Source organism: Nematostella vectensis, chromosome 11 (genome assembly GCF_932526225.1).
Source record: "Nematostella vectensis chromosome 11, jaNemVect1.1, whole genome shotgun sequence".
NCBI classification, from domain to species: domain Eukaryota; kingdom Metazoa; phylum Cnidaria; class Anthozoa; order Actiniaria; family Edwardsiidae; genus Nematostella; species Nematostella vectensis.
This window is the reverse complement of record NC_064044.1, coordinates 8749257-8777132: the sequence shown is the minus strand read 5'-3', so window position 1 is coordinate 8777132 and position 27876 is coordinate 8749257. Positions and strand designations below refer to the sequence as shown.

Sequence of the window (27876 nt, the reverse complement as noted above, 5' to 3'; positions counted from 1 at the left end):
AAAAGGGTTAACCATCGTTGTTTCATTATTTTGGGTGATACAACGGAGACCATATACCAGTTGGATTTCTGTATAGATTTTGATTCCTTTACAATTCAAGACTATAATACACAATCGTGATATTCTGCCGCTCGGAAAGGCAAAGAGCTTCACTTCCAAGCCACATGACTTAAGTCATGGTTTTACATTCTGAATAGGCGATTTGCGCTAAGTAATAACGTGACTTTTGGATTGGCAAACTCACTCCAAAATAAACACAGAAATAGCTGCGGCCGTCATGCCAGAGGATGACATCAAAAAAACCTTTCAATGATGAAAATGAGCCATTTCTGTCATTGAAAGTTTCTGGTTGTCCAAAGGAACGTTTTGTTCGTGTGCCAGATTGCCAACAAAAAGTCACAATATTTTTTTTAGTGCAAGTGCATGGGCCTTGTACTCTGGCCAAAGAAAGCGAATAAGGGAACGACAGGCTAAGATACGAACCACTTCATAAGGGACGAGGCCATAATAAGAAAAGGCAGTGCTTTGAATAAAAACAAAAGGTTTACATTTTTCTTCCTTTTTTTAACTGAAGAAAAAACTAGAGACCCAACTTAACACCAAGCACAAACATGTCTAGAGTAAAATAACCAAAAAAGGAATTACATATATTGTATGTAGACATGCCTTAAAACTACACTGTCACCAGTTTACATCCAGTCGATTTCGGAAAAAGCTCCGATGACTTTTAACGGAAAACGCGAAAACTATTTCATTGTAGAAGCAGTGTGTCGATTGGAAGATTCTTTGAGGATGTGATTGGTAATAATTTAGAGCGGATTCTAATATATTATTTTGTCTCTTGTCGGTTGAGGTTTCCGTCGGACCTCCGGAAGTAAACTGGTGACAATGCGGCTTTAACCCCATACCCGGCTTAACATTGCAAATGGTCCATCTCAAGTATTCAGATAAGTTACGCATACGCAACGACCAACTCCATCACCATTTATCCCACAAGGGGTAGTGCTTAATACGTTATATCCATTCGATACATTACACCGCGTGAATATGGTCATCAAGTGGCGGTATTCATGTCAACAGTCTTGAATACGCGTAAGCCCACTTATTTAACATCTCTACGTCTTGAAGTACATGTTTTTAGATTAGATGCGAGTGAGAAAAAAATGCTTATTTACAAATACGCTTTACAATAACCACCAATATTTATAAATTGACACTCGGATCGTTTTTTTCACTTGACTCGACAAGTCACAGGCGACGTACGGAATTTTCATCTCATCCCACATGGATAGCAAGGCGCTTGATGCGCGCCAAATCCTTGACAAGTTTGCGCATGTCGGGTTTTGGTGGAGAACGCGATTCTTCTTTCATTCCTTCCAGAACTAAGATAAAGAGGCAAGTCAGATGCCAAGCAGATATATATGCGGGGAGCTAGAGAGACCAGACACAGAGAAATCATTTTTATGGAGGGGGGGTATTGATATCAAATTCAATAGCCCATCAATACAAGCCTACAATTCACATGCAAAAAGGCCGCCAAAGGGTGTGTGAGCGCCCCTAGATACGCGCTTGGAAAGCCAGGTGTTGGCGATAGACAGAAAGCAACGGACAGAAAGGCAGATAGTCAGAATTATCGATGTGATGGAGAATAGAATAAACGGTGAAAATAGTGGTGCATGCAAAGACAATGGTGATGGGGATGGACTTGATGTGTGAGTGGTTCTTATGATTACGATAGGGTTGAGGATGAAAATCACCTTCAATTTGCCGCTCAATCTGGTCCATTAGCGTCTCAAGGTCTGCGTGCATCTCATCAATATCATCCAGTAAATTCATCATCGCCGTCTGACTACATGCCTCCTCGGTCTCCATAGCAACGCTGGTATCCATGGAAACGCTGGTATCTATGGAAACTCTAACATTTAAGGAATCCTCCGACGCTGTTTCTTTAGATTCTTTAGATGGGTGGGCTGTTCCTTCGTCCGAGGTTTTAAAGCTTTCAGAGTCCTTTGAGCTCTCCGAGTTCTCAAGAGGGTTAGGCGAGAACCGAGATAGTCTAGTGTCTTGACTCGTTTCCAATACTGCTTTATCATCCGCTCCACCTTTATCAGCGGGACTCTCCTTTGGGGATGAAAACACTTGCAGAATGGACCCCCCAACAGGGACCAAAGGCGGAAGGGGCGAAATAGCTTCCTCCTCACCTCGTCCCAGACCCTCTTCAGAAACGGGCCCTTGCTCATCAGTGGGTACTCCCTCCGTCCTTGGCGCAGATCCGTGTGGTAGGCCATCGCTGTCAGTTTCATGTCCCTTGCCGTTCATAGCTGAAGATGAGTTGTTCTCATTCGAGACCCCCCCATTTTGACACAAGGCTGATAAGGCAGGACGGGGTGGATCGTCGAGACCATTGGGAAGAGTGTCGGGCTTGACCATCAGCAAGGACGTGCCATAAGGTGTTGAAGCCTGTGGGGTAGTTCTGGCTGGAGATTCTAAACGATCCGTATTAGCACCTGGGGAGCTCTCACACTCTGACTGCTGGTCTGTTTTGGGGACTGGTTTCCGCCAAAGCATTAGATCAGGGTGCTTTTTGTTCCTAGGAGGGGGCAATCAAGAGTTATACGTAAATATGGAATTGCTAAATCGCAATCTCAAATCCCTCAGATATCTTACCGTAACACATGAATACGTATGCGAAGACTGTCTAAAGCGCTGGCCACACAGTGCAGATCCACCATGACGTCATGTGTTGCTAGGATACGCTCACTGTTGTACTCAGGGGCGAGGGTGTCGTGAAGGTACGAAAAGTGGGCGAGAATACCTTTCTTAAACCAGTCGAAGTCATTCTGAGACAGGGGATAATAAGCAATGTTAGCTGGGTTAACAGTCGAGTTGATCTGTAGTACAGGTGTCTCTGACCTCTAGGTTTTGGGCTCCTCGAAACCTGGTTTAGATTTGTGTCTCTACTCTTAGGACTTTTCTCCTTGTTTTCCTTCTACAAAACGCATCAATTTGGATCCTTAGCTGCGTTCTGTTGTAAGACATTATTCATGTGGCAACAATGCCCCTTCAAATGCCTTCGACTTGCGTAAATCATTTTTCCAGCTGAAAGGTGCCTGGCGTAGTACTGTAATTTGTTAAGATATATTTTAATAGTAACAATGAGATCTTACCCTGTATTTTGCGTGTCTTCTTAAACCTGTTGAAAATAAAGTATGCATAAGATTTGTATATTCAAAGCATCAGACTTTACCCCCCTTAGAGAAGAAATTCCTCAATTGCCCTACCCCCCCTCTGTCCCTTTAAAAGCCTCCCCTTCACCCTAGATGCCAGAATCCAGATTACCAAGGAGAGCTGTAGAAATACCTTTAGGGTTACTGCAGACGTAACAGAGGTACTTGGAGGGTACAGTCAGCTCTGTTAAACCGACGCATTCGCTGTGCTGCCACGTTAGGCACTGTTCACACTTAAACACAACAAAAGAACACGCGTCAATTGATGTTCACACATTACGACTAACCACACGCAAGGCACTGTTCACACTGATACACAACAAAAGAACACGCGTCAATTGATGTTCACACATTATGACTAACCACACGCAAGGCACTGTTCACACTGATACACAACAAAAGAACACGCGTCAATTGATGTTCACACATTACAACTAACCACACACAAGGCACTGTTCACACTGATACACAACAAAAAACACGCGTCAATTGATGTTCACACATTACAACTAACCACACGCAAGGCACTGTTCACACTGAAACACAACAAAAGAACACGCGTCAATTGATGTTCACGCATTACAACTAACCACACGCAAGGCACTTTTCACACTGAAACACAACAAAAAAACACGCGTCAATTGATGTTTACACATTACAACTAACCACACGCAAGGCACTGTTCACACTGATACACAACAAAAAAACACGCGTCAATTGATGTTCACACATTACAACTAACCACACGCAAGGCACTGTTCACACTGAAACACAACAAAAGAACACGCGTCAATTGATGTTCACACATTACAACTAACCACACGCAAGGCACTGTTCACACTGAAACACAACAAAAGAACACGCGTCAATTGATGTTCACGCATTACAACTAACCACACGCAAGGCACTTTTCACACTGAAACACAACAAAAAAACACGCGTCAATTGATGTTCACGCATTACAACTAACCACACGCAAGGCACTTTTCACACTGAAACACAACAAAAGAACACGAGTCAAATGTTATTCCCACTAAACAATGCAGTGAAACACAGAGGCCCCAGAGCAGGGTATTTTGTAAATTGGCTAAGCGGACAACTAAACATAGGGGCACTAAAACTCCTGTTAAAGCCGCATTGTCACCAGTTTACTTCCGGAGGTCCGACGGAAACCTCAACCGTTAAAAGACAAAAGAATCTATTAAAATCCTAGATATTAAACAGGCCATCCGCTTCAAATTATCAATCACATCCTCAAAGAAACTTCCAATAAACACACTTTCTTTGCTTTTAATATTTTGAAATATTTTTCGCATTTTCCGTTAAAAATCATCGGAGATTGTTACGTAATCGACCGGAAGTAAACTGGTGACAATGCAGCTTTAAGCTGCAGTTCCTTAAACAAAAACTGGATATGAGACTGTTCACAATTTTACTAGGTAAAAATAAATGAAAACTGCATGACCAAAGGAAAGTGCAAAAAAAAAAAACACAAAAAAAAAACAAAAAAAAACAAAACGGAAAATTGCTTCTCTAAAGGCCAAAATGCACACAACAAAAGGCGCCTTCTGACACCCTCCTCTGTACAAACTTTTACTGGTCCACTTCTTGTTGAGACATTTTTGTATCTACTCGCAAGAAGGTTGACGGGCCCATCAGAAAACACCGCCTAGTTGAGATATGCGCATACGTATAAGGGAAATGTGCGCTGACCAAAAACTCACCTGGATCATAAAGCCTCCCTCCTCGGAGAGATTACATCGGCACCTGATGACGTCACCTTCATCCTCATCCTCATCAATATCCATACTCTCTCCAGGCCCAAAGAACATTGCCTCGGCCTCCGTACCAGGCTCTATCTCGAGCTCCACCTCACGGCCATGCGGCTCCTTGGCGGACGGTTCAACCTTGATGGAGATTGGCTCCATGGGGCCAGGGGGTCCATCCATAGAGTCCTCTGAGTCAGGGGGGTAGGGGTTGGACTCAGAGGTGAGTTGGCCTGGGGCTGATGATCGATGGCAGCGCCGCTTGCCGAGATAGGGCGGCCCATCAGGGGAGGTTTCTGGGGTGCCATCTGACCGCATGGAAGCTGTTGGGAATTAATCCTTAGCAAACATATTTAAACTCAGCCACTCCCGGAACATAGAATGGAATGATACTGGTATACAATGATATGATGAGGGACTTATTATATCGGAAAAACTACATCAAGACTATTCACCATATATTGTCCTTTTAGTTTTACCCCAAATCGAGGTGTCATACAGAGACTATTGCAATCTAAGTATTGATAAATCAGGCTTTGACTGTAGTTCTAAATGACTAACCAGAAGATCGCTTGCGCTTGAGTGGCTTGTCTCCTTCGGTATGGTAATATTTCTTGTGATACTCCAGACCACTTTCCTTACGGAACGACTTGTCGCAGCCAGGTACTTGACACTTGTATTTGTTGTGGTCCATCTCTATGATGAGCTCCTTAGGGGCAAGTGGGGCTGAAATGAGAATGTTACTAACGGAGTTAGCAAATAAGCAAAGATGCTGCATTATACCACAAGAAGATGGCAACAGGTGCAGAAGGGGTGTGGGTGATATGTGTATGATACAATATGTATGATCTCATGTTACTAACAAGAAGATGGAACAGATATTTGGATCAGGTGATGTATGATTTAATGCATCTTTAAGCCCCTTTCAAGCAGCAAAACATTTCTGGCGAACACAGCTAGCATTGCTGGCCCAGCAAAACCGTAGTTGTTTGTTAACCATATTGTGATGTGCTGCAAAACAGTTCACCACTTCTCTGTCTTGTGGTCAGTGGATTAAGGCATCGCCATCAATGTCATGAGTGTTCATATGGGGCTTTTTTTTTACACGCTGGTCTGAAGGTACTGTGTCACTATATCCTCAAAATATCTACAGAAAATTAGATGCTGATTCGATGCTGGAATGTCAAAGGGGTATTTGGAAATTTAAGCAAAAAGATTTTCTGAACGATGGGAAATGGAATCTTGTCCTTCGTTGTATAGAAGATGGACCTACTCAATCGGGCTTCCAAAAGTTAAAAAGGGAAAGGAAATAAGACTGGCATATAACGATGGCTGCTTGCAAATAGTATGCATTTTCTTATTTGCCTCACCTACTGTTGATGACCTTAAGGAGGAAATCTTGGCGAATCAAGATAGCATAACACCTTATAACTTGTCAGTGGTGTTTCTATTGCTTCTGCTTTTAATCTATTTTCGTGTTATACACTTTTTTAAACGTTGTCACCAAAAAATAATGACTTTAGCAGAATATAACTTAATTTAACATTATTTACAACAACATTCTAACATATTTATGGAATGCTGTAACTTACCAAAAACAACTTAAACCCTAAACATCATTTACAATTCAATCCAGTGTCTTAGAGTTTTCTCTTAAACATTATAAGCTTTATGTTATGTTATTCTGTAATAGCATGCTTTTTTTGGTTATTTATTTATCCTCTCGAAAACCCCTTTAGGTTTTATCATCATTTTCTCTTAGCTCCAAGACAGTGCCCGTATCAGGCATCTCAGAACAACGTCTGTATCTGCGGTCCCTCGCAAGCCTGGCTTCCCTCTGCAACCTGCCCAATCTTGCCTGCTCTGTTTCACCGGCACGCAGTCGGGCACGTCTCCTTCTCTGAGCCTCTCTCATCTGTGTTCTTCTTCTCTCCACTCGAAGCTCTTCATCCTCAGGCACTGCGGACCTTGGGAAAACAAACGGGTAAACAGGCTCTCCAGTCAAGGGGCCACGAAGGCAACCAGAGGACAGGGTTGAATGCCTCTCATAATTGTTGCCATAGTTTTGGAGGCCACGATGAAGATATTCTTGAGTAAAAGAAGCTCCTGCCCTTTCTGCACTTTGGAGGGAAGTTCTGTCCTCAGGATTACACGTTTGAGATAATCTAGTGTCCTGCAAATACTGACTGGAGTTAAGACTTTTGAAAGTAGATACAGCAACTGGATCCTCTGCCCCAGTTGATGCTGGATTGCCCTGCTCGGTAGAGCTTGGTAGACACGGCAATGAACCAAGGTTAACAGATGCCTTAGTTGAGTCCAATGGCTGTAAATTGGTCGAGGTGCAGTTCAAGCTACTGACTACATTATTTTGCGAGTGTTTTACCATTGACATTTTTTGGTTTTCACCTGCATAAGCCATACCTCGCAGCTCGTCGACAAGTCCCAGATAGCACTTTTTATAGTCCCCCACTAGGATACCTCTATTAAAGTCAACTAGTGGTTGCTTAGACCCCTGCAAACCGTCACCATGTCCAGAACTTGATAAGGATTGCCAGACTATTCCTTTTTCATTTCCAGCACACTTTGATAGAGGCAGTTTCAAAGTTTTCAGTTCCCTATTTATAGGCAATTTCAATATGGGCTGCCCAACAAGGACCACTTGGCCGTGTTCAGAAGACTTCAGCAAAGATTTTCCGACACAAATGCCTTTCTTACACCGAGTGATCTTTGTCAAATACTCCCCCAGGACTCCTTCTTTGTTATCAGGAACCTTTGGCACCTCCAGAACTTTTGTATTGTTTTCTGTGATTTTAGACACATTCACCCCTTGGGTACCAGGGGTCTTTCGCACCTCCAGAAATACTTCCTCGTTTCTAAATACGTTCCCGTGTTCAGGAGACTTTATCAAAGACTCAAGAATTCCTTCCTGGTTTCCGGGTGTCTTGAACCTTTCCATAGTTTCTTTCTCGTTACCAGGGGTCTTTGACAGTGGCTCGCTGACAATAATAAATTTCTTATGCACAGAAGCTTTCGTCAAAGATACTTCCTGAATTCCTTCCTCTTTTTCAGAAGGTGATGGCAGTAAGCAGGCATTGCTGGTAGGACTAGGCCAATCCCTAGAAACTTGTGAAGCCACGTGGGACAACGATTCTATAACCTGTGCAGTCTGTGAGACTGACGCCGGCAATGCCGTAGGTGCAGGAAATGACGTTAGAGATTCAGTTGACACAGACAGCAAGCTTGGAGATGTTGGCGACCCTTGAGGTGATGTGACACAATTAGTTGCATAAGAACATTTCTTCTTGAAATCCTCTCTATATTGATGATGACCACTTGAAAATACCACTTCATGGAATTTAAGCTTTTTACTTGGTACTTGACCCTGACGATGTACCATCTGGGAGTTCCTTTGCTGTCTCTGGCACGAGACCTTATAATTGTCTTCATTATCAATGAATGGCCTTTCGAGCACTGCATCAACAGGATCTGTGTTGTCAAGACGTTTTGAGGTGTACAGATCTTGTGGAGTCAAGACGTTCGGGTAGTGACGTTTGTTGTTGCCTAGGTTATAAAACCAAGGGTACTGCTTTTCTGGTGTGGGAACAGGCATCCGATAAGCGAATGTTGAACTAGCTTGATGGCCCTTGACCATATAAGTATGAGGTGGCGATTCCAAACGATGTAAAGACGAAGGGTGATGAGTTGTTAAAGTTGTGTTGACAGGCAATTCACTTCGCAAACTGTTCTGGGGAATTTCACAAGAGAAACAGCTAAATGCGTACGAGTTTTGGTTTTCACCACTCGCCTGAGCACTAAGACCATCTACTGTATTTGACTGTATAGCTAAGTCCATGCTATGTAGGTTAGTATCAGACCTTATTGACCCCAAATCGGATAATTTAGTCTCTCCTGAAGAGGAAACCCTTTTCTCTGAGTTAACTGTACTCCCCGAAGGCGCACAATCAGAAGGCATATTCAAAGGATGGGACTTAATTCTTTTCTTTGCATAATTCCAAGCATGGTATTTTCCTAGCAAACTTTTCACTAATTCTTTTTTCCTTGAACTTCCCTCTGACCAACTTTCAGTGTTGCTGTGAGTTATCTCCCCCGAGGATTGGCCATGCAGACTTGCATGTGGTGAAGAGCCAGACACTCTACGCCATCGCCGTGCCTTTGCCTTCCTTGCCAAGTCCCTTAAGCGCATCTTCCGCTGTTCTTCTGTTTCTAATGCCCTGACTCTTGCGCGTCGCCGTCGCTGAGCTTCTCGCAGCTGTATACGACAGGCCTCTAGCTGTTGCTGCAATTTACAATTCCCATCAGATAAGCTTGAACTGAGGAACTTCTGCCTTTGCTCTTTAATTCTCTGGCGTTCCTTCTCGCGACGAAGTGTTCTTTGAGTTAAAGTCTCCATTGCTCTGGGACGCAGCTTGCGTTCTCTATCTATTAGTCTGCGTCTCTCTGCAAATGATTCCTGATCAGTCCAGGACACGCCTACGTCAATGGAAACAACGCATATGCCACGATGGCGATTGTACGTGTCAGGTTGTGCATCACACATGCCATAGATTGGGTAGGGCGTATCATTATGTAGGTCGGGCGTGCCATAGTGCAGGTCGCAGGTGTCAGTATGTAGGTCGCAGGAGCAGAGAGGTTGGTCACTCTTGGTGTGGGGTTGGTCCTGGCAAACAAGGTTATGGTCGAAGGAGCTGTGGAGTTGATGCCTTAGCTGATACGTCTCGTCTTCAGAGTATTCCTCATTGTAATCTAAAAAGGAAATTTCAAAAAATGTATCGCGAACGAGACAAACACGCAATTGAACCTTCAATAAATAAGAACTCACAGCAGATTCTAGTTTGGCAATGCTTCATGACTTAGCCCTTTACTTAGGGTGAGCAACACCAAACTATGATTATATAACCAGTTATAAACGATTTCAGTCACTAGTGTCAGTGCTTCTGAAATGTCTTTGAAAGGGATAATTTGAAAGGAAGATTTTGAGACTGTGAATCCCTCGTCTTCTCAGATAGAGCAACACGCCGAATTTCCCACACCTCATTGCTCTTCATGAACCTGCATTGAGGAAGTGAGAGAACGGCTAGGGTCGGCACTACTCCATGGTACTATCGCCAGAGATAATGCTGACACGCTCACGAATAATTGTACACTGCATGAAAGATTCCGTATTTATATACTAACGAGTGCATTGTAGTTGCATGTGAAGTTCTTAGAGACTTTGTAAAAAGCGCTATACAGAAAAACACTTACAAATACCTATTAAACTACAGTTGAAGCAAATCTCGTCATCACCTACCTTGCCTTCTTTTGTAGTGTTTCGGACAAGGAGTGGTGCAAAATCCTTGGACCCAGTCCTCGTCTGCATCAGGGCACGTCCCTGCCTGCAGCGAAGCGCCCGTGATACCGCGTTCTGTGGGCGAACGTCAGCGGGTTCAAAATCTGTAACACGTGACTTGCTCCGACTCGGACAAAACGCATGCGCACTACGGTTTACAAGCAGGGTTCCTGCGAGATCCTTGGATGGGGACAAAATAACAGATACGCATCCATAGGGAGATTTATATTACGGGCAAAAAGCGGATAATAGTTGATTGATGGCCCGTACTTTAGAATTTAAATAGCTGTCTCTTTTTATTTGATCCGCGGGAACCCTTGATAAATTAATGTGATGTTTAACACACTTTAGGGGGTCATCTTTAGCTTATAGTCCTCAGACAGTTAGATCAACAATGCATTAATGAATGGAAAAAAGAGCTAGGCGAGAAAACGAACAAATATAAGAGTAAGTTCATACATTGAATGGCAATGGTTGCAATGCAATGATATTCGAAAAAGGTAAGAGTTTCCCATTGGAATCTGCAGTTTGTCAACAGTTTCAAAACATTTAACTGACTTATACACTGTTTAAATTACCACATCAATTGTTGCACTGCCAATGTTTCTAAAGCGAAAACCTTGCATGTCAAATACTATATTTTTATTTCTCTTTTTTTTTTTTTTAAATGTTCTGAGGAATGTGACACAGCGACCTTGAGGGGGGGGGGCAATCTGGATATAACATCAAGTGGGTTGCTAGAGAGTCAAAACTGGCAATTTATGACCATTTGGCCATGTTGGTCAAAATGACTAAAAGTTAGGTATCAGATGAACAAATCGACATCTTTGGAAGGCTGCAAAGGCAATTTATCCCCACTTGGGCTGCAAAAACGCGTTTATACACCGTCCAACACTTAGCGAATTATACCTCCGCCCCTTGACATACCTAGTGTTCTGATTCTTGGAATTCTAGGAATGTATTATATCAAAGAGGGCATTACCAAGGAGTTCTCTGAGTAATCTGTCATGTGTGCAATAGCGTATCTCATCACAATACAATTTATTGTCTTACCTGAATCTTTCCCCTTTCGACCCTAAAAACAAAGTCAAATTGATCAGCATGCTAATAGCGAAAATAATCTCTGTTACTCCACCTATAACTTTCAGTTATTAGCATTTATTAGGGGGTGGTTTTACTAACAGCTTTACTAGTATCTTTTTAAATCATAATATATGGAGAGGGGTTAGTATATTGACTACTTGTATATATCATAGTCCACAGATAAAGATAAAGGTTGGTATTAACCACTGTTTGTATATATTTTTGTCCGCATGTGAGGGTTGAGATTTTAGTAATGGCTTGCACATAATTACACGCCAACCAAATGCCTGCCTGTACCTCGCCGTCTACTACGTCTTGCCCCAAGCCTAACTCAGCAGTCCTTGGTGTAGACCCAAGGGACATCTAAAGAGAGAAAACGGGTACACCCTTTACACAAACGCAGTCAACTTTCTGCTGATGGACCGTCTTGTAAGGGACCAAACCCAGGGGCATGCCCAGGAAGTTATATAGTTAATACAAGTACCCTGTCTACTAAACCGTAGAATGGCTATAGTTTAATAGATATGTTATGCTTGAAACAAACATGAGCAAACACTTTGTGGATTAAATGTTTTGGTAGCTCAGTTGGAATTGGCCCAAACGATTGCAAATCGAGCTGTGATAAAATTTGATCATACCTAAAAGCAATCATGTTTTAACATAAACTTATCAATAAAACTATAGCAATGTCATGTGTTAACGTTTTTTACATTTTACGTCTTTAACATATGTACATACCTTACCCCCTACCATACTGACAGGGGTACCATTCGGGGTCATGGCAGAGGTGCGCTGTTGGGGTGACATCGAGCTGGGTGTGGTAGCATCAGCAGAGCTAGCTGATGGCGTTGCAGGGGTGACAGAAGCAGCCTGGGTTGTTACTACTGTATTATTGTCACTTTTGGGAACACTGGTTTCTTGTTTGCTGCTTAGAGAAGGGTGGAGTGGAGTATTATTAGCGCTCTCTGGGATACTGGCTGGAGTACTGGCAGGACTGCTGTCAGGTTGGTTGAGTTTGAGGGTGGTGAGAGGTCGCTCTAGTTTTTGTCTCCAGTTCTGCAGCATGGCACTTTCAGAGGTGGGACTCAATGAGGGTGTGTTTCTCATAAGGGCAGATCTTTCAGCTAATAAGGCAAAACAAAGAGAAAGGTATTGTAACTGGCAGGGTTCAAAATAGCGGGCAACTGGTCTTTGCCAGCTCTTTTTTCTGTATTCCCCTTTCATAATTTGGGAATGCAGGCTTTTTTTCGCCATCAAAATCCAGAAAGCCGGCAAAATCTAGCGGATTTAAAAAAGTTATTTTGAACCCTGAACTAGCCTTCCAAAAACACGCTTAGAACATACTAATAGCTTCCATTATAAAGTAATTATCATGTAATATTGTTCAATTCTAATTATGATTATTCAAAACCAATCTCTGAGTGCCCTTGTTTCTTAGTTTTGTCTTAGGCTTCAAAGCAAAACCAAATTAATACAAACCTAAGTAAGAGTGTCATTTGGAACTTGCAATAAAAACATGTGAATCCAAACACTAAAACTTTTAGCCAGAAGTATCTCAGAAAGAGCTTATTTTGCAGCTGTGACAGCTGCACCATTGATTTACTTGTATGGATGTGACTTTGCCGCTAAAATAGTCACCTAATTCCTTAGAGCAAATCCAATGAATGTCCTTATGGTACCAACCTTCCTGCTGTCTCCACATCTCTTCACGTTTGGACGGCAAAGACATGTACTGTTGGTGGGGGTGGCCATGCGCTAACCAGGGACTGTGAGGAGTGGGGGCTTCCCTGTAGTGAGGAATGGAGGGCCTAGGCCCACTATGGAGAATCCTCTGTTCACACTGTATGAGCCTTGCAAGGGCACTTTCTGGGTGGGTGATGGGACCTGTGGGTCGGTATACTCCCCCTGTACAGCCTGAACAGGAGCCTGGGGTTTGGGGATAAGAGTATAAGAAGGTTATTCAATTGTACTTGTTATTTAACAACAGTTGACTTTGAATTTTCCTATGGGCCAGGAAAAAGGCTGGAACTCTTTATCATTCTTTCAATACATCTAGGGGACGGCCAAGATATAGATAAATATTCTTTGCCTCATAATGGCATTGACTGATAACTGAAACATATAAAATGCTAACACTTGTACCAGTTGAACCCTGTTAATAAGAACATTGTTGAGACCCCAAGAACTGTCACCACACAGTGAAACCCTTGTTAATAAGGGCATTGTTGAGACTGAAAGAGCTCTCCTCATACAGTGAAAGACTGGTTAATTAGGACATTGTTGAGACTGAAAGAGCTCTCCTCATACAGTGAAAGACTGGTTAATTAGGACATTGTTGAGACTGAAAGAGCTCTCCTCATACAATGAAAGACTGGTTAATTAGGACATTGTTGAGACTGAAAGAGCTCTCCTCATACAGTGAAAGACTGGTTAATTAGGACATTGTTGAGACCCCAAAAACAGTAATTTTATTATACAGTGAAAGCCTGTTTCATTAAGATGCCATTGGGACCCATAAAAGTGTCCTTATTAACTTAACTAATATCCTTATCAAGCGAGTAAAAATTTACTGCAAACAAATGGAGCTGTATTTTATAAGGACTTGTTAAGTGGGTGTTTTAGAGAAGAATTCCACTCCAATACCATAGTTGTATAGTAGTAGTACTATTTAACAATTAGACTACGAGTTTGAGTTTTCTATGAGTCAATAGATAGTAAACGAGGCACGTAGCGCCAAGTTGACTACTTGACTCATAGAAAACGAGAACAAGTAATCTAATCGTTTTAGTATAAATTCACTCACATACTACCTTCAATTAAATGACGATTTTAATAATTCTCAGTAATAAATAACCACTTTATAGCTTTAGCTACTCACTGTATGGCTCAATAGATGTTGGGTATGGGAGCCAATCAAGTTGCGAGATTCGTGATAGTATGTGAGTGGATTAATACTAAAGTTGTATACAATACTCACATGGCACTCCTGGCTGGTACATGACATAAGGTGACGATGGCACATGCAGGTGAGGCGATGGCCCCATCCCGTGCATGCCATGGGGCGGCGGCAATGGCCCTCTGTGACTTGGAGGCGGGTTGGCATACATCGCTTGGTGCTGACCATGACAATGGGGGTTGGTGCAACAGGCCCCAGACATAGGTGCATAGATCAAGGGCGGAGGGTAGCCTTCAACAGGGTAGGGAGCAGATATGGGTGTGGGTGGAGTGTGGGATGTTGAAGAATGTGTGGGTGTCGTTTGCATCGTTGGTTGTGGAGCTGGTTGCTGTGTTGGTGGGGGTGGTGTTGGGGTGTGAGGTTTGGCCACCTGGAAGGCAGAGGGTGAGCTAGCAGCAGCTTCTATTTGACTCTTGCACTGTGCTGATAGTTTGTCAGTAATCTGGTCAAGTCGCATTTTCTTCTTATGAAAATTCTGAGTTTTTGGTTTAGACAAGGTGGTGGCAGGTGAAGTGGAGCTAGCTGTTGCAGTGTTCACAGGATCTGCAGGTATAACAACAACTGTCTCCTCATCCGCCTCAAGAACTTCATTCAATTCCTCAGAATCTGGTAACAGTCCACTAGCTGTCTTAGTCTCTTTTGTTTCAACATTGACACAACTGGCCTCCTTTTCAGCTTGGTGCAGAACTGGGGAAGAAGAGGCTGTTATAGAAGCAGAAGTCGTTGGTGAAGATGAAGTAGTTGCAAGTGATTCAGAGCTCTCAGGCTTAGAGACAGGGTCCATGAATGCCATTGAATACCCGTAACCCCTTGGACTCATGGAGTTACGCCCTGACCCGCGCAAGGCTCGTTTTCTGGGGTTCATTGCACCCCTTGATCCACCACGCCCAGTACTCTTAGGTTTTCTTTGTGGTTTTATCATGCCTTGTCTTGATGCTGTCGCTGCTAGATCTGTCCTCAGATCTGCCTGTTTGCAGATTGAAGACACCATGGCTTGAATGTTATTGTTCTCGTTTGCTATAGTCTCCTTAACGCTTTGGATAATATTTCTAATCCTTGACACTTCTTTTGCCTTATCAGTGTTGGGTTCAACAGAGCTGTAGTGATCTTTATCCTGTGCTGAGGCTGAGCTGAGAGGCTTTTCAACTTCGTGTATATTTTCAGATGCACTGGCTTCTCTAGAGGAAACCTTTCTGTCTTCTTCTAAATCTACATCATTTTGGGGACCTCTACATCCACCAGAAAGAGAATTTGTATCTATTGTATCTGTATTTTGTTTGTTTACATTTAACATATCTTTAGATAAACTTTTTGGGTCTTCATTACTAATATCTAATTCAGGTAAAGACTCTTCATTGGCACTTGTTTCATTTGCTTTGGTGGTATTCTTCACACTATGTATTTCTCCAGAAGTCTTGTCTCTACTGCTATTCTTACCAGTAAGAACTTCCTTCTCTTGTTTTTCAGACCATGTTTCTTTATGCGTTGATGTTTCAATTTCTGGGGTTTTAGCATTCTGGGTGATTGGTTGAGAAGTTTCCATTGTTTCTGGAGCTTTTTCTCTGAAATAAAAAATAGAATCAATGCAATGACATGATGACATGGTGTCTATACCAGAACACCAAGCAAAAAGCTTAAAGCATCCATACCGTTTCCCCTGGGGGAAAATCCCTTAAATCTATGTAACCCCTGACAAAAATAACAGGGGATAAAATCAATATTGCAAACCACAACTTTTTATTGTGAACTTTAGAAGTAATTAAAGACAGCTTTTTCAAATAACCAAAGACCATGTACAAATAATGATTCAACTCATAGCAGCACATTGAACATAGATCAGAATAGTTAATTAGCCTTCAAACTCAGAACAATTGATTTCTTTGCGCACCAAGCCTTTATCAATCCTGTTATGTATTAGAATACACATCAAACATAACCATATTTCCATTACTACACGCTTAACCCATTGACTCCTGGCTATTTTTGAGCTGAATTTACAAAAAAAAAAACAGACTGAAAACAGATACCTCCCCCCTATTCTGAGTTTTATACAGCCCGTCAAAGTCAAACACAGCTGCACCTAGTCAGCGGTATCCATTTTAATCCCTCGTCGATGTGCTGAAGCCAGCACAAGTTGATGGTTGCTTGTATTTTTCATCAAAAATACAGCTATGAGCATATTAGGAGAGTGTCTCAGGACATCATGAAGTCTTTTGGGGCATAATTGAGTGCTTTGCTTATGGATATTTGCAAGCAAAGGTTAATTCACGATGATTTTTTCTTGTTTGGCTTTGCCTGGATGAGAAAATAATTTTCTAATGAATCACCACAGCTCTCCTAAATGCTGTCTTTTCTGAAACCAAATTGATTCCAAAATTGTTTACACTGCTATTCTGGGTCTGTATGACCTGGAATTGATTTGTTTGGCTTCGGGGTGAAAAGACTTATAAAAAACCATCTGACTTTGGGAGTGTTGAGAGGAGTGTTGACTGGCCCTCCCCTCGTGAATTTTCCCCTGGATCTCCCAGAATGCTTTGCAATTCGTAAAGATATTTTCGTGGTTGTACAATCCTTCAAGGAATAGAAATTGTGTTTTGAGGCCAAGGAAATGTACCTGGAGGATCAGAATAAAGATATCTATTTGTGTCTTGAGCTGTGTTTGCTGATCTCTCTCCCTTGTGTGGTATTTTGAGCGTTTTATTGAGAGGGGTGATTCTGCTTTTCTCTCCTTGTTCGATTTGAGATTTGTCAAAGAACCTGTGCTATTATTTGGCTTAAGAGTAGTTGCCAACACCTTGGTTGGATGCATATCTTCAAGACCATTTATCTCTTAGACTGATGCCTGAGTATCTTCATCTTCTTGTGTTTAGTTTGCATTTATGAATTTTTTGGGTTGTGGGTACTTCCCAAAGCCGGTACAGGCCGGTTGAGGGGTCAATGTTTTAAGCAACTGTACTTTCAGTAACCATTGATACATAGGAAGCTGTGAAACATGACACATACACTACTTTGACAATTCATTTTTTCAAATTCGCATCGATGTTCGGAGTGCATCCTCATTGTGCAATTCCAGAAAACATCCATACCCCCCCCCCCCCCCAATGGAGGGGATTGGAAATTCCGGGGGGTGGGTGGGGTCAAAGTCCCTGGAAATTCCGGGGGACGGGGGTATAGTGCATTTTACCATTTCCAGGGGGTTGATTTTGCTCAAAGCTGTTATTTTAATTTATGTTACGGTTACAAACAAGCCCTATCCTTTGACACAAAACTTATTAGCTTGTCACTTTAAAAAACGACAGCGAAAAGGCTTGCTGGAATTTCCAATCCTAATATCGTTTCATATCGTTTCCTATTATTGTATAATTATTAGAAACTTTAAAAAAGCTGCATCTACAAGCGTCCGAAACCAACATGTTTTTTGTTTAGAAGTTTTTGTTGTTTTCAGTCTTCAACGAGCTCAAATTTAACAAAGGGATACCAATCAGAGTTTTGCACGATAGGATGCGCGAAGCAGTCACGAGGAGCTCAACTAAAGAGTTTAAATCAAAATTGAATCTTTGCAGGGTTTTTTGTTCTTAATTTGTCTGGCTCTTTTTGTATGTATTTGGCATGGCACCTATATATTTTTTACTACGAAATGGCTTCCATGTTGCGCCTTCTAACTAAAGAATTCCAGAACCGTGAAGGGAACGCGTTGGGCCAGGCGTAAGGTCTTTAGTTTTCGCGGCCGAGAAACTTATACAAACACAAGCTATTGACTGTAAATTTTAATCACCATAATTTCCCGATAAAAGAAATGAACGAAACAGAACAATAATAAAGCAGGACAATCAAACTTTGAAAACGTTTCAATTAATCGTTTACATTAACCCTTTCACTATCAAAACGGCCAAAAGCGGCCAAACGGAAGTGTGACGTTTTTCCTGGAGCGGCCAAAAGCGGCCAATTTGCATACAACTCAAAACAATCGTTCCTCTCCTCCCTAGGGAATTCATGCTGCAGGAAACACGTGGACTATTGTTCTTACGACATTAGCCAATCAAATCCCACCAACTGCGCATAATTTATCATTGTATGGAGTGCGTGAGCGCCGACCAAAAACATATCAGTCACCCCTGTACTGCAAACATGGCGGAATCTTTAGCGATCGATGCGAGCGAATTTAGAGCGATTTTTGGTGTTAATCCTGACGAGAATGATGATGTAAACAATTCTAAAAATGAGTTTCAGGGTTTTGAACTTTCTTCTGAGGAAGAAAGCAGTTCTTCTGAGGAAGAAAGCGAAGACGAGAGCGACGAAGATAGTGTTGAAAATTGGTCGGAGCAACTCACGCATTTCGACCTTGAGGACTTCACCGGGCAACAACGGTTGAAGAAAACGGTATCAGAAGATGCAAAAGCTGATGTTTTCGGATGAACTTATTGGTTTAATTTCTGACGAAACTAACCGATATGAACAATCTATTATCGGGCAGAAGGCCGATAGAGAGGCACGGCTGGCGAAGTGGAAGGACGTCACTCCCGACGAACTCCACATGTTCCTTGGGGTAGCGCTAGTGATGGGAATTAATTCCTTGCCACAGCAAGCCCTTTATTGGTCTCAAAACGCCCTATTTGGAAACCTTGGGATTCAGGACGTGATTCCCAAGACAAGGTTTGAAGAGATCGCCCAATTCCTGCACTTCAGCGATCCGAACAACGAGCTACAACATGGGGACGCCGATTACGACCGTCTCTTTAAAGTTCGCACGGTACTGAGCGATGTCTTAAAAAATATCCAGCAAGCTTACGAGCCCTCAAAGGACAAATCAGTCGATGAGAGAATGATTGCCTTCAAGGGAAGACTTTGCTTTCGCCAATATATGCCTGCAAAGCCGATGAAATACGGCATAAAAGTGTGGATGGCGGCCGACGCGAACAACGGCTATGTGTGCAACTACAAAGTTTACCTTGGGCAAGAAAACAGACAGCGTGTCCATGGACTCGGCTATGATGTGGTTATTATATGTTCTATTTATATTTTGTGTCTAAGATAAACAATAATCTTGTAAATGATGCAAAATTTGAGATCATTGGTAGAGAAGATGGCGCGAAATTTGAATTTTTGTATGAAATTGTAAATTCAAATCATTATAGCTCTAAGCAATAGTGTCAAAAACGCCAATATTTTGGTTCATTAAAAACTTCATTATCTGCACTACTTGTTTCTGTGCTTTATTCTTTACAATCTGCCTCCAAAACCTACTGAGCATGCATGTTTTGTTTTGGTGTGTAAATTAGTGGGGAATGCTAATTAGGCTCCAGGAACAGCAGGATGTGACACACATTGGGCTTCAGTAGTGAAAGGGTTAACAATAAAAATGCATTTCTTTATAAAAGATCAGCTAAAAACTTGAAACGGCAAACTTAGCCTTTCAAATACATTTCTTTAATAATAATATTATTCAGGTTGAATCTTGGTTAATCATTTCAGAACATACACATAATTTACACCCCATGAATATTAGACCCTCCCTTTTACTCCATTAATAGTCCGGGTTCTGCAACGTTTGTTACCTCTCTGTTTGATCTGTTGCCATGTTAGCTGTATCCACGGGTACTTCATCTGCTTCAGGTACTTCCTGCGGGGGCTCTGCTGGACTAGACATACTGGACTCACTTGTCATACCCATCTCCTCCCTGGCAATCACAAAAGTAAATACAGAATTCATGAGTTTTTGCTGGGCTTCATATATTTATATTAATTTCCTCAATTCTGTGGTCGTGAAAAATCGTAGAAGAATAGTTTTAACTATATTGAGGAGTTACTATAAACAACAACATTCACAGACAAACGATGCACATGAGAATAAGAAACTTAACTTACTCTGCTTTTGTCCTTCTCCCCCTTTCTCTTCTCTTGCTGGTGGGGGGAGATGGAGAAATCCCTGCCAGCTCCTTACTACGCTTTCGTGCTCGCTCAGCTCGACCAGCGGCTAGCTTGGCCCTGCGTTCAATCCTCTCAGATTTTTCCATTGCCAGCTCCTTGTCTACTGGAAATGTTTTCTGGTAAAGTAAAACAATTTCATAAGCCACGATTTTTACACTTGGATTTTTATGAAAATAAACATCATAGTAGATAAAGGGTATAAACATAAACTGCTATGAATGTTAAGGGTGATTTGGGATATATGAAGCTAAGTACCTAGCAAGTATATTGAAACCAAACACAAGTTATGCAAAATACTAACTTATGTAGTCAACTCTGATAAAACATACACAGTGTACGATTTTCGTCTAAGATTCTGGGTTCTTTTTAAACCATGTTTCAGTAGAATTCACTATGTAATTACCTTGCTGTTGTCTGGTTTTATGTTACTTCTTTGGACTGTTTTCTTGAAACCATCATAGAAAAGCACTTCAAATGACCCTACAACAAAGCATACAGCAAGAAGGGCTAAGAAGTCATTGCTATCACAGTTCCCACACAAGTTGTGTAAGTACCTTTCAAGAAAGAAGGTTAAGACAGCCATTGGTGATAAAGAATTGCAAATATGACGGCAGCCACCCTAGATTCATCCTGACATTAACTGCCATTTTTGTAAAATATTAAGCATGTCATGTCTTCAATACAGTTTTGATCCTTAAACCCCCTTAAACTCTAACAGAAACCTTTCAAAATCTCATATACCTGTTTATGATGATAGCAATGTGGAACTGAAAATTCCCAAGCTACAACATAGCTAAAACATACAGTAAGTAACTGAACATGCACAAAACATACCATCTGTATTGATCTTTAGTATTTTTGCAGGATAAAATTTGCAGTCCTGCCACTTGGCTAAAATACGATCACCATTTCTCCATTCCTAAAAAGAACCAGAACATGACTGAAACATTTCTATGAATGCTTGGTACTGTAGATATACCATGAAATGTCAATGCAAAACACAAACTAAATACTGTGTTCCAGATGTGTAGTTTGAGCATGAAACCAAGGGTTTGCCAGGTCAAAGTTTGTTTGCAGCAATTTTTATCAACTGTTGAACTTTTTGCTTGTTTTATGCTAAAACTTGTTAAATCCTTCTTACATCCTTGTTAAATGGGCTTGAAATGCAGTAATTTTGTTTTATAAAAGTGTTACAAGATGGCTGTAAACAAATGCCAAACTTCCAAAGCCTCACTTGCATGCTAAAATTCCACAGGACCCCCATAAACTAGAAACAGTCCATATGAATATCACACAAAAAGAAATGCCCTAGATATACTGTAAACCAAAAAATCACAACTTTAAAAATTGCTATCATTAAAACATTTCTAGAATAATGTTCATCTATGTATAATACTAACTAAATAATAACACAGTTCGTTGTTATTGTTTAGGTCCTTTTTGCAGGATTTGTATTCTATTGCCTTGTCTAGTTTTTCTGAAAAGCATTTCCCATAAAAAAAAAAACAGCAGAGAGGACACATGTAAAAAGATGTTTTGACAATGATTATAAAACGTTGTCACTCTATTTAATGAAACGTTTTGTAACATTGGTAACAAAAACACTAAACATACAGCTTAAATAGTATACTTTACAGTTTGGCATCATCATTTTTGTTCAGTGTTATTGGCATGCTAGTACCTGATTTTCTAAATAACTGCTTCTATACAAATATACAGTAAACCTTTCCTTTTAAACATCGAAACAATAAAAAAGAAAATTGCTTGTTATTTGATAAAACTAAACTCTTAAAGGACAAAATAGGTTTCACAGTCACAAATAAAGTAATCATGAGCTTTGCTTGACATGTACACATTATTAATCTTAGAAAATCTAATATGAAAAACACAAGGGATTATTTGAAACAAACAGTGTTTTTGGCTAGCATAGATTCCAATAGCCTCTAGTCCAAAGAGTATTCAATAAGTCCAGTCACACCTTGGGCAGTCAGAACAAGAAGAACAATCTGGAAATATATATTAATGCATGGACTTCTAAACTGACCAGACCACTCAAGAAATTATTATAGAAATGCAAATTGTTTAATAGCTGAAAATCACTAGTCTCGACTAATCTAATACATTCAAGTAAAAGCAATAGACCATCAAATGCTAAAATTATATGTATAGAATCTAAATAACATTTTGAAATAATCACTCAAGGGGAACACTTCACAACATAAAACTGATACATAAATCACATATAGTAATACCCTTTAAACATCACCACAATATATATACATGAATAAAATGTTTAAATTTATGAGAGGATAGAATAATATCAACCTTGTAGTCGCAAACATCTTGCTATCGTAGACACGGCAAGCGCAAGAAGACAGCGGAAAAGAAATAAAAAAACATAGATTACGGTCTTACAAAATTTAGTGGGTAAACAGCAATAGGTTTCAGGGTGGATAAAGAGCTCATCAATTGTTGATGCCTGTTACATACTATGCATGTGGCAAGGGAATTTGCATGATAATACATGATAATACGTGGGGATATCAAGTACTAGTATCATGTGGGGAAAGTTTTATAAAGGAGCAAAATAATCACAACAAGCCAGGGGATGCATCAGTAAGGGCTAGATAAAATAACTTATGCAAACAATAGAATATACATGGGTTAATGATACTAGTAGGATAAAGACATTAAAAATACTGTTGTGTAAATTGTTTTTTGTTCTGAAAAGATTATGTGAAATAAATAGAGAGCAACAAAATCCCATTAATAAAACTAATCTCTTTTTTATATGCACCATTTTTATAAGAATGTCTATCCTGATATTTTAAGTTTTAAGAAAATGCTGAGGCTCAATAGCAGCAAAGTATTGTTTTGTTAGTGTGATGGGTTCTAACATGCAGAATCAAATTGTGTTGACAATAACAACCTTTGGATCATTTGTGTAATTCTTGTCCCAATGATTTATTGGATATCATATTCTGATATACACTAAAAAATTTTAGGACATCCTTATAAGAACGGCACAACCTCAACTGAAAATTAAATGTTCTTATAAAAAAGAGAGTATACATACAGACTACAGTATTACAGAGAGAAACTGTATAGTATAGTTACAACATTATTATTTTGTAAAAGTGGATAATTAATCCGACCTCGCTACAACTATTATTTTTTATAAATTTTTAACAGATTTTTCTTTATATCATAAAATTGAGGACCTCTTTGCAGCGATACCTCGATTTTATGACACATTTTTTTTCTCCCAAGGCATGTCGTAAAACGCAGGTTCCATTGTAGGTGTGAATTGAATGTACACATTGAGTCAGCGCCTCTGCTTAGACAATTCGCCTCAATTGTTTACTAAATGTGTGTAGTAATTCTTGTGTTGCTGAAACCTTTTATAATTCTGCCTTGTCAGGCTAAAAAAATTAAAAAATCATCACCGTTTTATCATTATTACCACTGACTAAAAATTACATCTGGTTATGAACATTGTTTATTGTTAGCTTAAAGCTGCATTGTCACCAGTTTTCTTCCGGTCGATTACGTAACAATCTCTGATAATTTTTAACGGAAAACGCGAAAAATATTCTAAAATATTGAAAGCAGTGTGTTTATTGGAAGTTTCTTTGAGGATGTGATTGATAATTTAGAGCGGATGGCCTGTTTAATATCCCGGATTTTAATAGATTCTTTTGTCTTTAAACGTTTGAGGTTTCCGTCGGACCTCAGAAGTAGTAAACTGGTGACAATGTGGCTTTAATGAGCAGTGTTTGTCTAATATTTCAACATGGTTCACTAAAAACTGGTACTCAACTCTTACAATTTTTCATCTTTGATAAGACTTCCTCAGGGAAGACTAAATTCAGTAGTCTTATTCAAGACAAAAATTTGCCAGATACGAGTAACGTATTTCCCGGCGTATAATGTGCACTTGCGTATAATCCGCACCCCAATTTTCAGGGCCTTTTAAAACAAAATTTTAAAAACCCGCATATCATATGCACCCCAATAGAAAAAACAAGAAAATGAGAAACAACCAAAAAAGAAATAGAAGTATAAAGATGAGATAAATGTTCAGAATCACAATTCATTATATTTATACATAAGTACGGTAAATGCTTTTCTACATCTGAACTTGAAGGTGATAATCACTTTGAACCTCTTAGGCATAAGCAGCGCATCTTAGCACAACTGTAAAGCTGTTATACTCATCGCTGACATTTGTATTTTCACATGGAACATCGAAATGGGAGCTTGTGTTTGTTCACTGCGATTACCACCATTTTGGACAAGGCGCAAAGAGACTGGGTCGAGTAAATTCTAACAAGGCAGAAAACAAGAAAATCGCAAAGGAAGCATAAATAATTGCTGTTTTTCTGGCGAGTTTTTGGGCTTATTTTCTTACAAAAAACACGAGGTAATTAAAGATATTTTTCAGTTGGAATACCTTTTACTTTGTTATTTCTAAGCAATGGGATCGCCACATTTTCTTATTGATTTCCGCTTTTTATCATACTAAGAACAACGAGTTCCGCGTATAATGCACACCCCTTTTTTTGGCAGTAAAATGGTGCATACGCCAGGAAATACAGAAGTTTTTGGTGTACTGTATTCAATATTCTTGTTAGCAAGCAAAACAATTTGGGTATTTTGATTGATTCAAATATTGAAACATGTATCATGCATTAATTTAGAACTTACAGAAGGTTAGAATACTTTGTTTTTTTAAAAAAGGCAATAAAAATAAGGATCCAAACAACATACCCATTGCCCTAAAGCAATTTCCACTTTTCATGCTACAATTGATATATCCTTAATATCGCAATCATATCATAAAGCATACTGTACAAAACAATCGGGTCTATGTTTAAGTGGAGTGCAATGAGGCCAAAGATGACTACACATATCTGATGCCAAAGATTTGAGTTGATAGAGTACTAACTGTACTAGCTGTTACAAGCTCATATAAACTCTCATCACCATTACAGTTACATTGAACATTTCATGTAGGCCACAGACTACTTAATAATCTGCCATTAGGAGAGAGTCAGAGGCTAGCTTAAAGAGTATTACATATAGTACATGAGTTTGACTTGAGCCAAAGTTCTCTTGTATAAACACCTGATAAATTGTATTAAAGGAATAAAAACATAACCCAAGAAAAACTTTAAGCCCCCATGCACCGACTTGATGTGTAATTAATCTGGATCCCACTAGTGTAACAAAACTTTTACAACAGCAAAAAATTCAATTTTCAGTACAGTGGAACCTGGATTTTACGATGTGCCTCCGGAGAAAGAAAATGTATCGTATAATCAAGGTATTGTTAGAAAGATTTTTTACAAAATAGTGATATTGTAACTTTACCCTGTGTAAGACTGTACAGTTACTCTCTGTAAACTGTAATCTGCATTTAACAAGATCTTTCAAGTCAAGAAAATCAATGTACTGTACTGTATGTGTGTGGTGTCTTGAGTTTTTCTCTCTTTGTTGATAGACAAAATTAGTAATATCATTGTATTGAGGTTAAAATTGCTTGGGAGACTAGTTTTGTATCGTAAAATCGAGAATATTGTTGTATCCAATATCATTAGATCAAGGTAATTTCTCATACATTTCACTGTATTTCCGCGGGGAGAAAGGAATGTCATTGTAAAATCGAGGTTATTTTAAAATCCAGTATTGTAAAATCCAGGTTCCACTCTAGCAAACAAAATCCACTTAATTTTTGTGAAATTCAACCCAGCCTATAGTAAAATAGGGTTCCTTTTATTGCTAAAGCATGAAATAATCTATGAATAGTGATATTTTTCAAAAAGATAAGATATTTCAATATTCAAAATAAAAATTTAAAAAAGTTTATCACGAGTAGGAACCAGAGTACTGTATGCAAGCCTCAAAATCATTAGCAGCTACTGTATCTACCAGAAATGCAATGGGATGACTCACTTGTTGTGTTTTCTCCTCTTTGTGCTCCAAGTGGCCACCACGGTGAGGTCTCAGCCGTTCACTATTAAAAGCAATCCACTCATCAAAACGATGGTTCCACCCTTCAAAATGGATTAACGCCTTCTTCCCGTGGCTATCAACACGGCAGATTTTAGCGGGGTACCTACAAAATACAGGACAGTAACTTTACAAAAAAATTGTTCAAAGCTTTAAAGAATTAGGAGAATTATATTTTTCCAGGATGTGACAGAAAGGTGTTGATAAAGTCCTAAGTCAACAAGCGTTTAACTTTCATTACAAACTAGGATGGGAACCTAGTCCACTATATTGGTAAATAAACCTCCGAGATACAGAGGGAGAGGGGGGGGGGGGGGTGTTCCAATAATTCTTATTACAACCTAACTGTTTGACTTCAGCTCAATAATGTGAGCTCAATTAACGAAAAAATGGAAATTTCCACAGAAATTTTAAGTACACAAGATAATACTGTGAAACATTCTTCAGCTCACAAGAACTTTTAACACTGAGCAAAAATTTACTGGGTGGCTATTGAATGGAAGCAAATGAGAAAGAGTTTATTGTAGCAAACATGTAGTAACAAACGATATTTGATCATTTTCAGGCGCATGCATAATGCCTTATGACGTACAAGCTAAATTTAGCATTGAAACAGCGAACAATTTGTGTTTTGCAAGAAACGCGAAAAAAACAATCCACAAAATTTATCGTCTTTCTTGTTCCTTTAATTTTCAGACTTATAAAAATTATATTTCGTGTGCAAATAATCGGATAAATTTTACCACCATGGCCGCATGTTTTTGGGGAACAATAATCAACACGAAAATATAGTTTCTTTCCCGAAATCTTTTTATCATAGAACTGAACCAAGTTTTATTTTTATAAAAAAAACCTTTGATCGTCTATCAAACTCGGCAAAATTTTACCTGAAACACGATATTTGAGGCAATACGAACATAATCAAACAAAACAAAGAGAAAAGCACGATTCAAAATTACAAAGAAGACTGATCATGTAACAACTATAGAGCACATGCAATCGTTAATCGACTGTCGGGGATGGAAGAGCTAAAGTTCACCGCCATCTCTCGAATCTTTGATAATTCCATCGAACAACACAACGCGCGAAGTTTCTTGGCGAAGAGAGCGGGTATTTTGAAGTTACCGCCTTTGGAGAAAGATTCGACAAGACACATCCAAACGCAAGGCCGAACAACGTTCTCAAGTCAAGGTATAGACCGGATTATAAATATACTCAATTCTCACCAGTTCTGGGTATAATCCATTGCTTCCAGCTTCGCTCCCACCTCGAAGTGAATTTTCTTCGGAGGTGAACCACTCGTCGACATGTTGATCCCGGGGAGCGTAGACCCTTTCGCGCTTTCTTTACAAACAAACACTACAAGCGATCACTTTCCGTGCAAAATCTTAGCTCCCTGGTACTCCATTCGATACAGCATGAAACCCTAGCTGTATACATTCGTCCATGTTTAGGACAATTTCGAGAGAATTGCAGGGAACCGGGAATGACGTTCGCTAGGAACGTAAAGCATGCTGAGAGCAAACAAAATGCACGAGGGACATGGAAAATGCG

At 40.0% G+C, this 27876-nt stretch overlaps 1 protein-coding gene across 7 annotated transcripts; it reads right to left on the bottom strand.

The window, feature by feature from the left end:
• Positions 1–54: 54 nt before the first annotated feature.
• On the bottom strand, positions 55–27876 carry LOC5508662. 7 transcript variants are annotated; one of them, XM_048734164.1, is made up of 19 exons: positions 27549–27868; positions 26266–26428; positions 22636–22656; positions 21145–21229; positions 20714–20790; positions 20248–20426; positions 19938–20060; positions 14404–15944; positions 13110–13352; positions 12165–12550; positions 11724–11789; positions 11397–11418; positions 5555–5719; positions 4952–5316; positions 3361–3460; positions 3168–3193; positions 2668–2840; positions 1758–2590; positions 55–1382 (listed from the first exon to the last, which is right to left on the bottom strand). In XM_048734164.1, the coding sequence occupies exons 1-19, from the start codon at positions 27629–27631 to the stop codon at positions 1276–1278; spliced, it is 4758 nt and encodes a 1585-aa protein (XP_048590121.1). In that variant the 5' UTR covers positions 27632–27868; the 3' UTR covers positions 55–1275. The 7 variants fall into 7 exon arrangements, with proteins under 7 accessions (XP_048590121.1, XP_048590122.1, XP_048590119.1 ...); XM_048734165.1 differs by lacking the exon at positions 11724–11789; XM_048734162.1 differs by lacking the exons at positions 55–1382; positions 1758–2590; positions 2668–2840; ... (2 more) ...; positions 4952–5316; positions 5555–5719 and adding exons at positions 6330–9757; positions 10305–10418 and having other exon boundaries at positions 26266–26326; positions 27549–27876.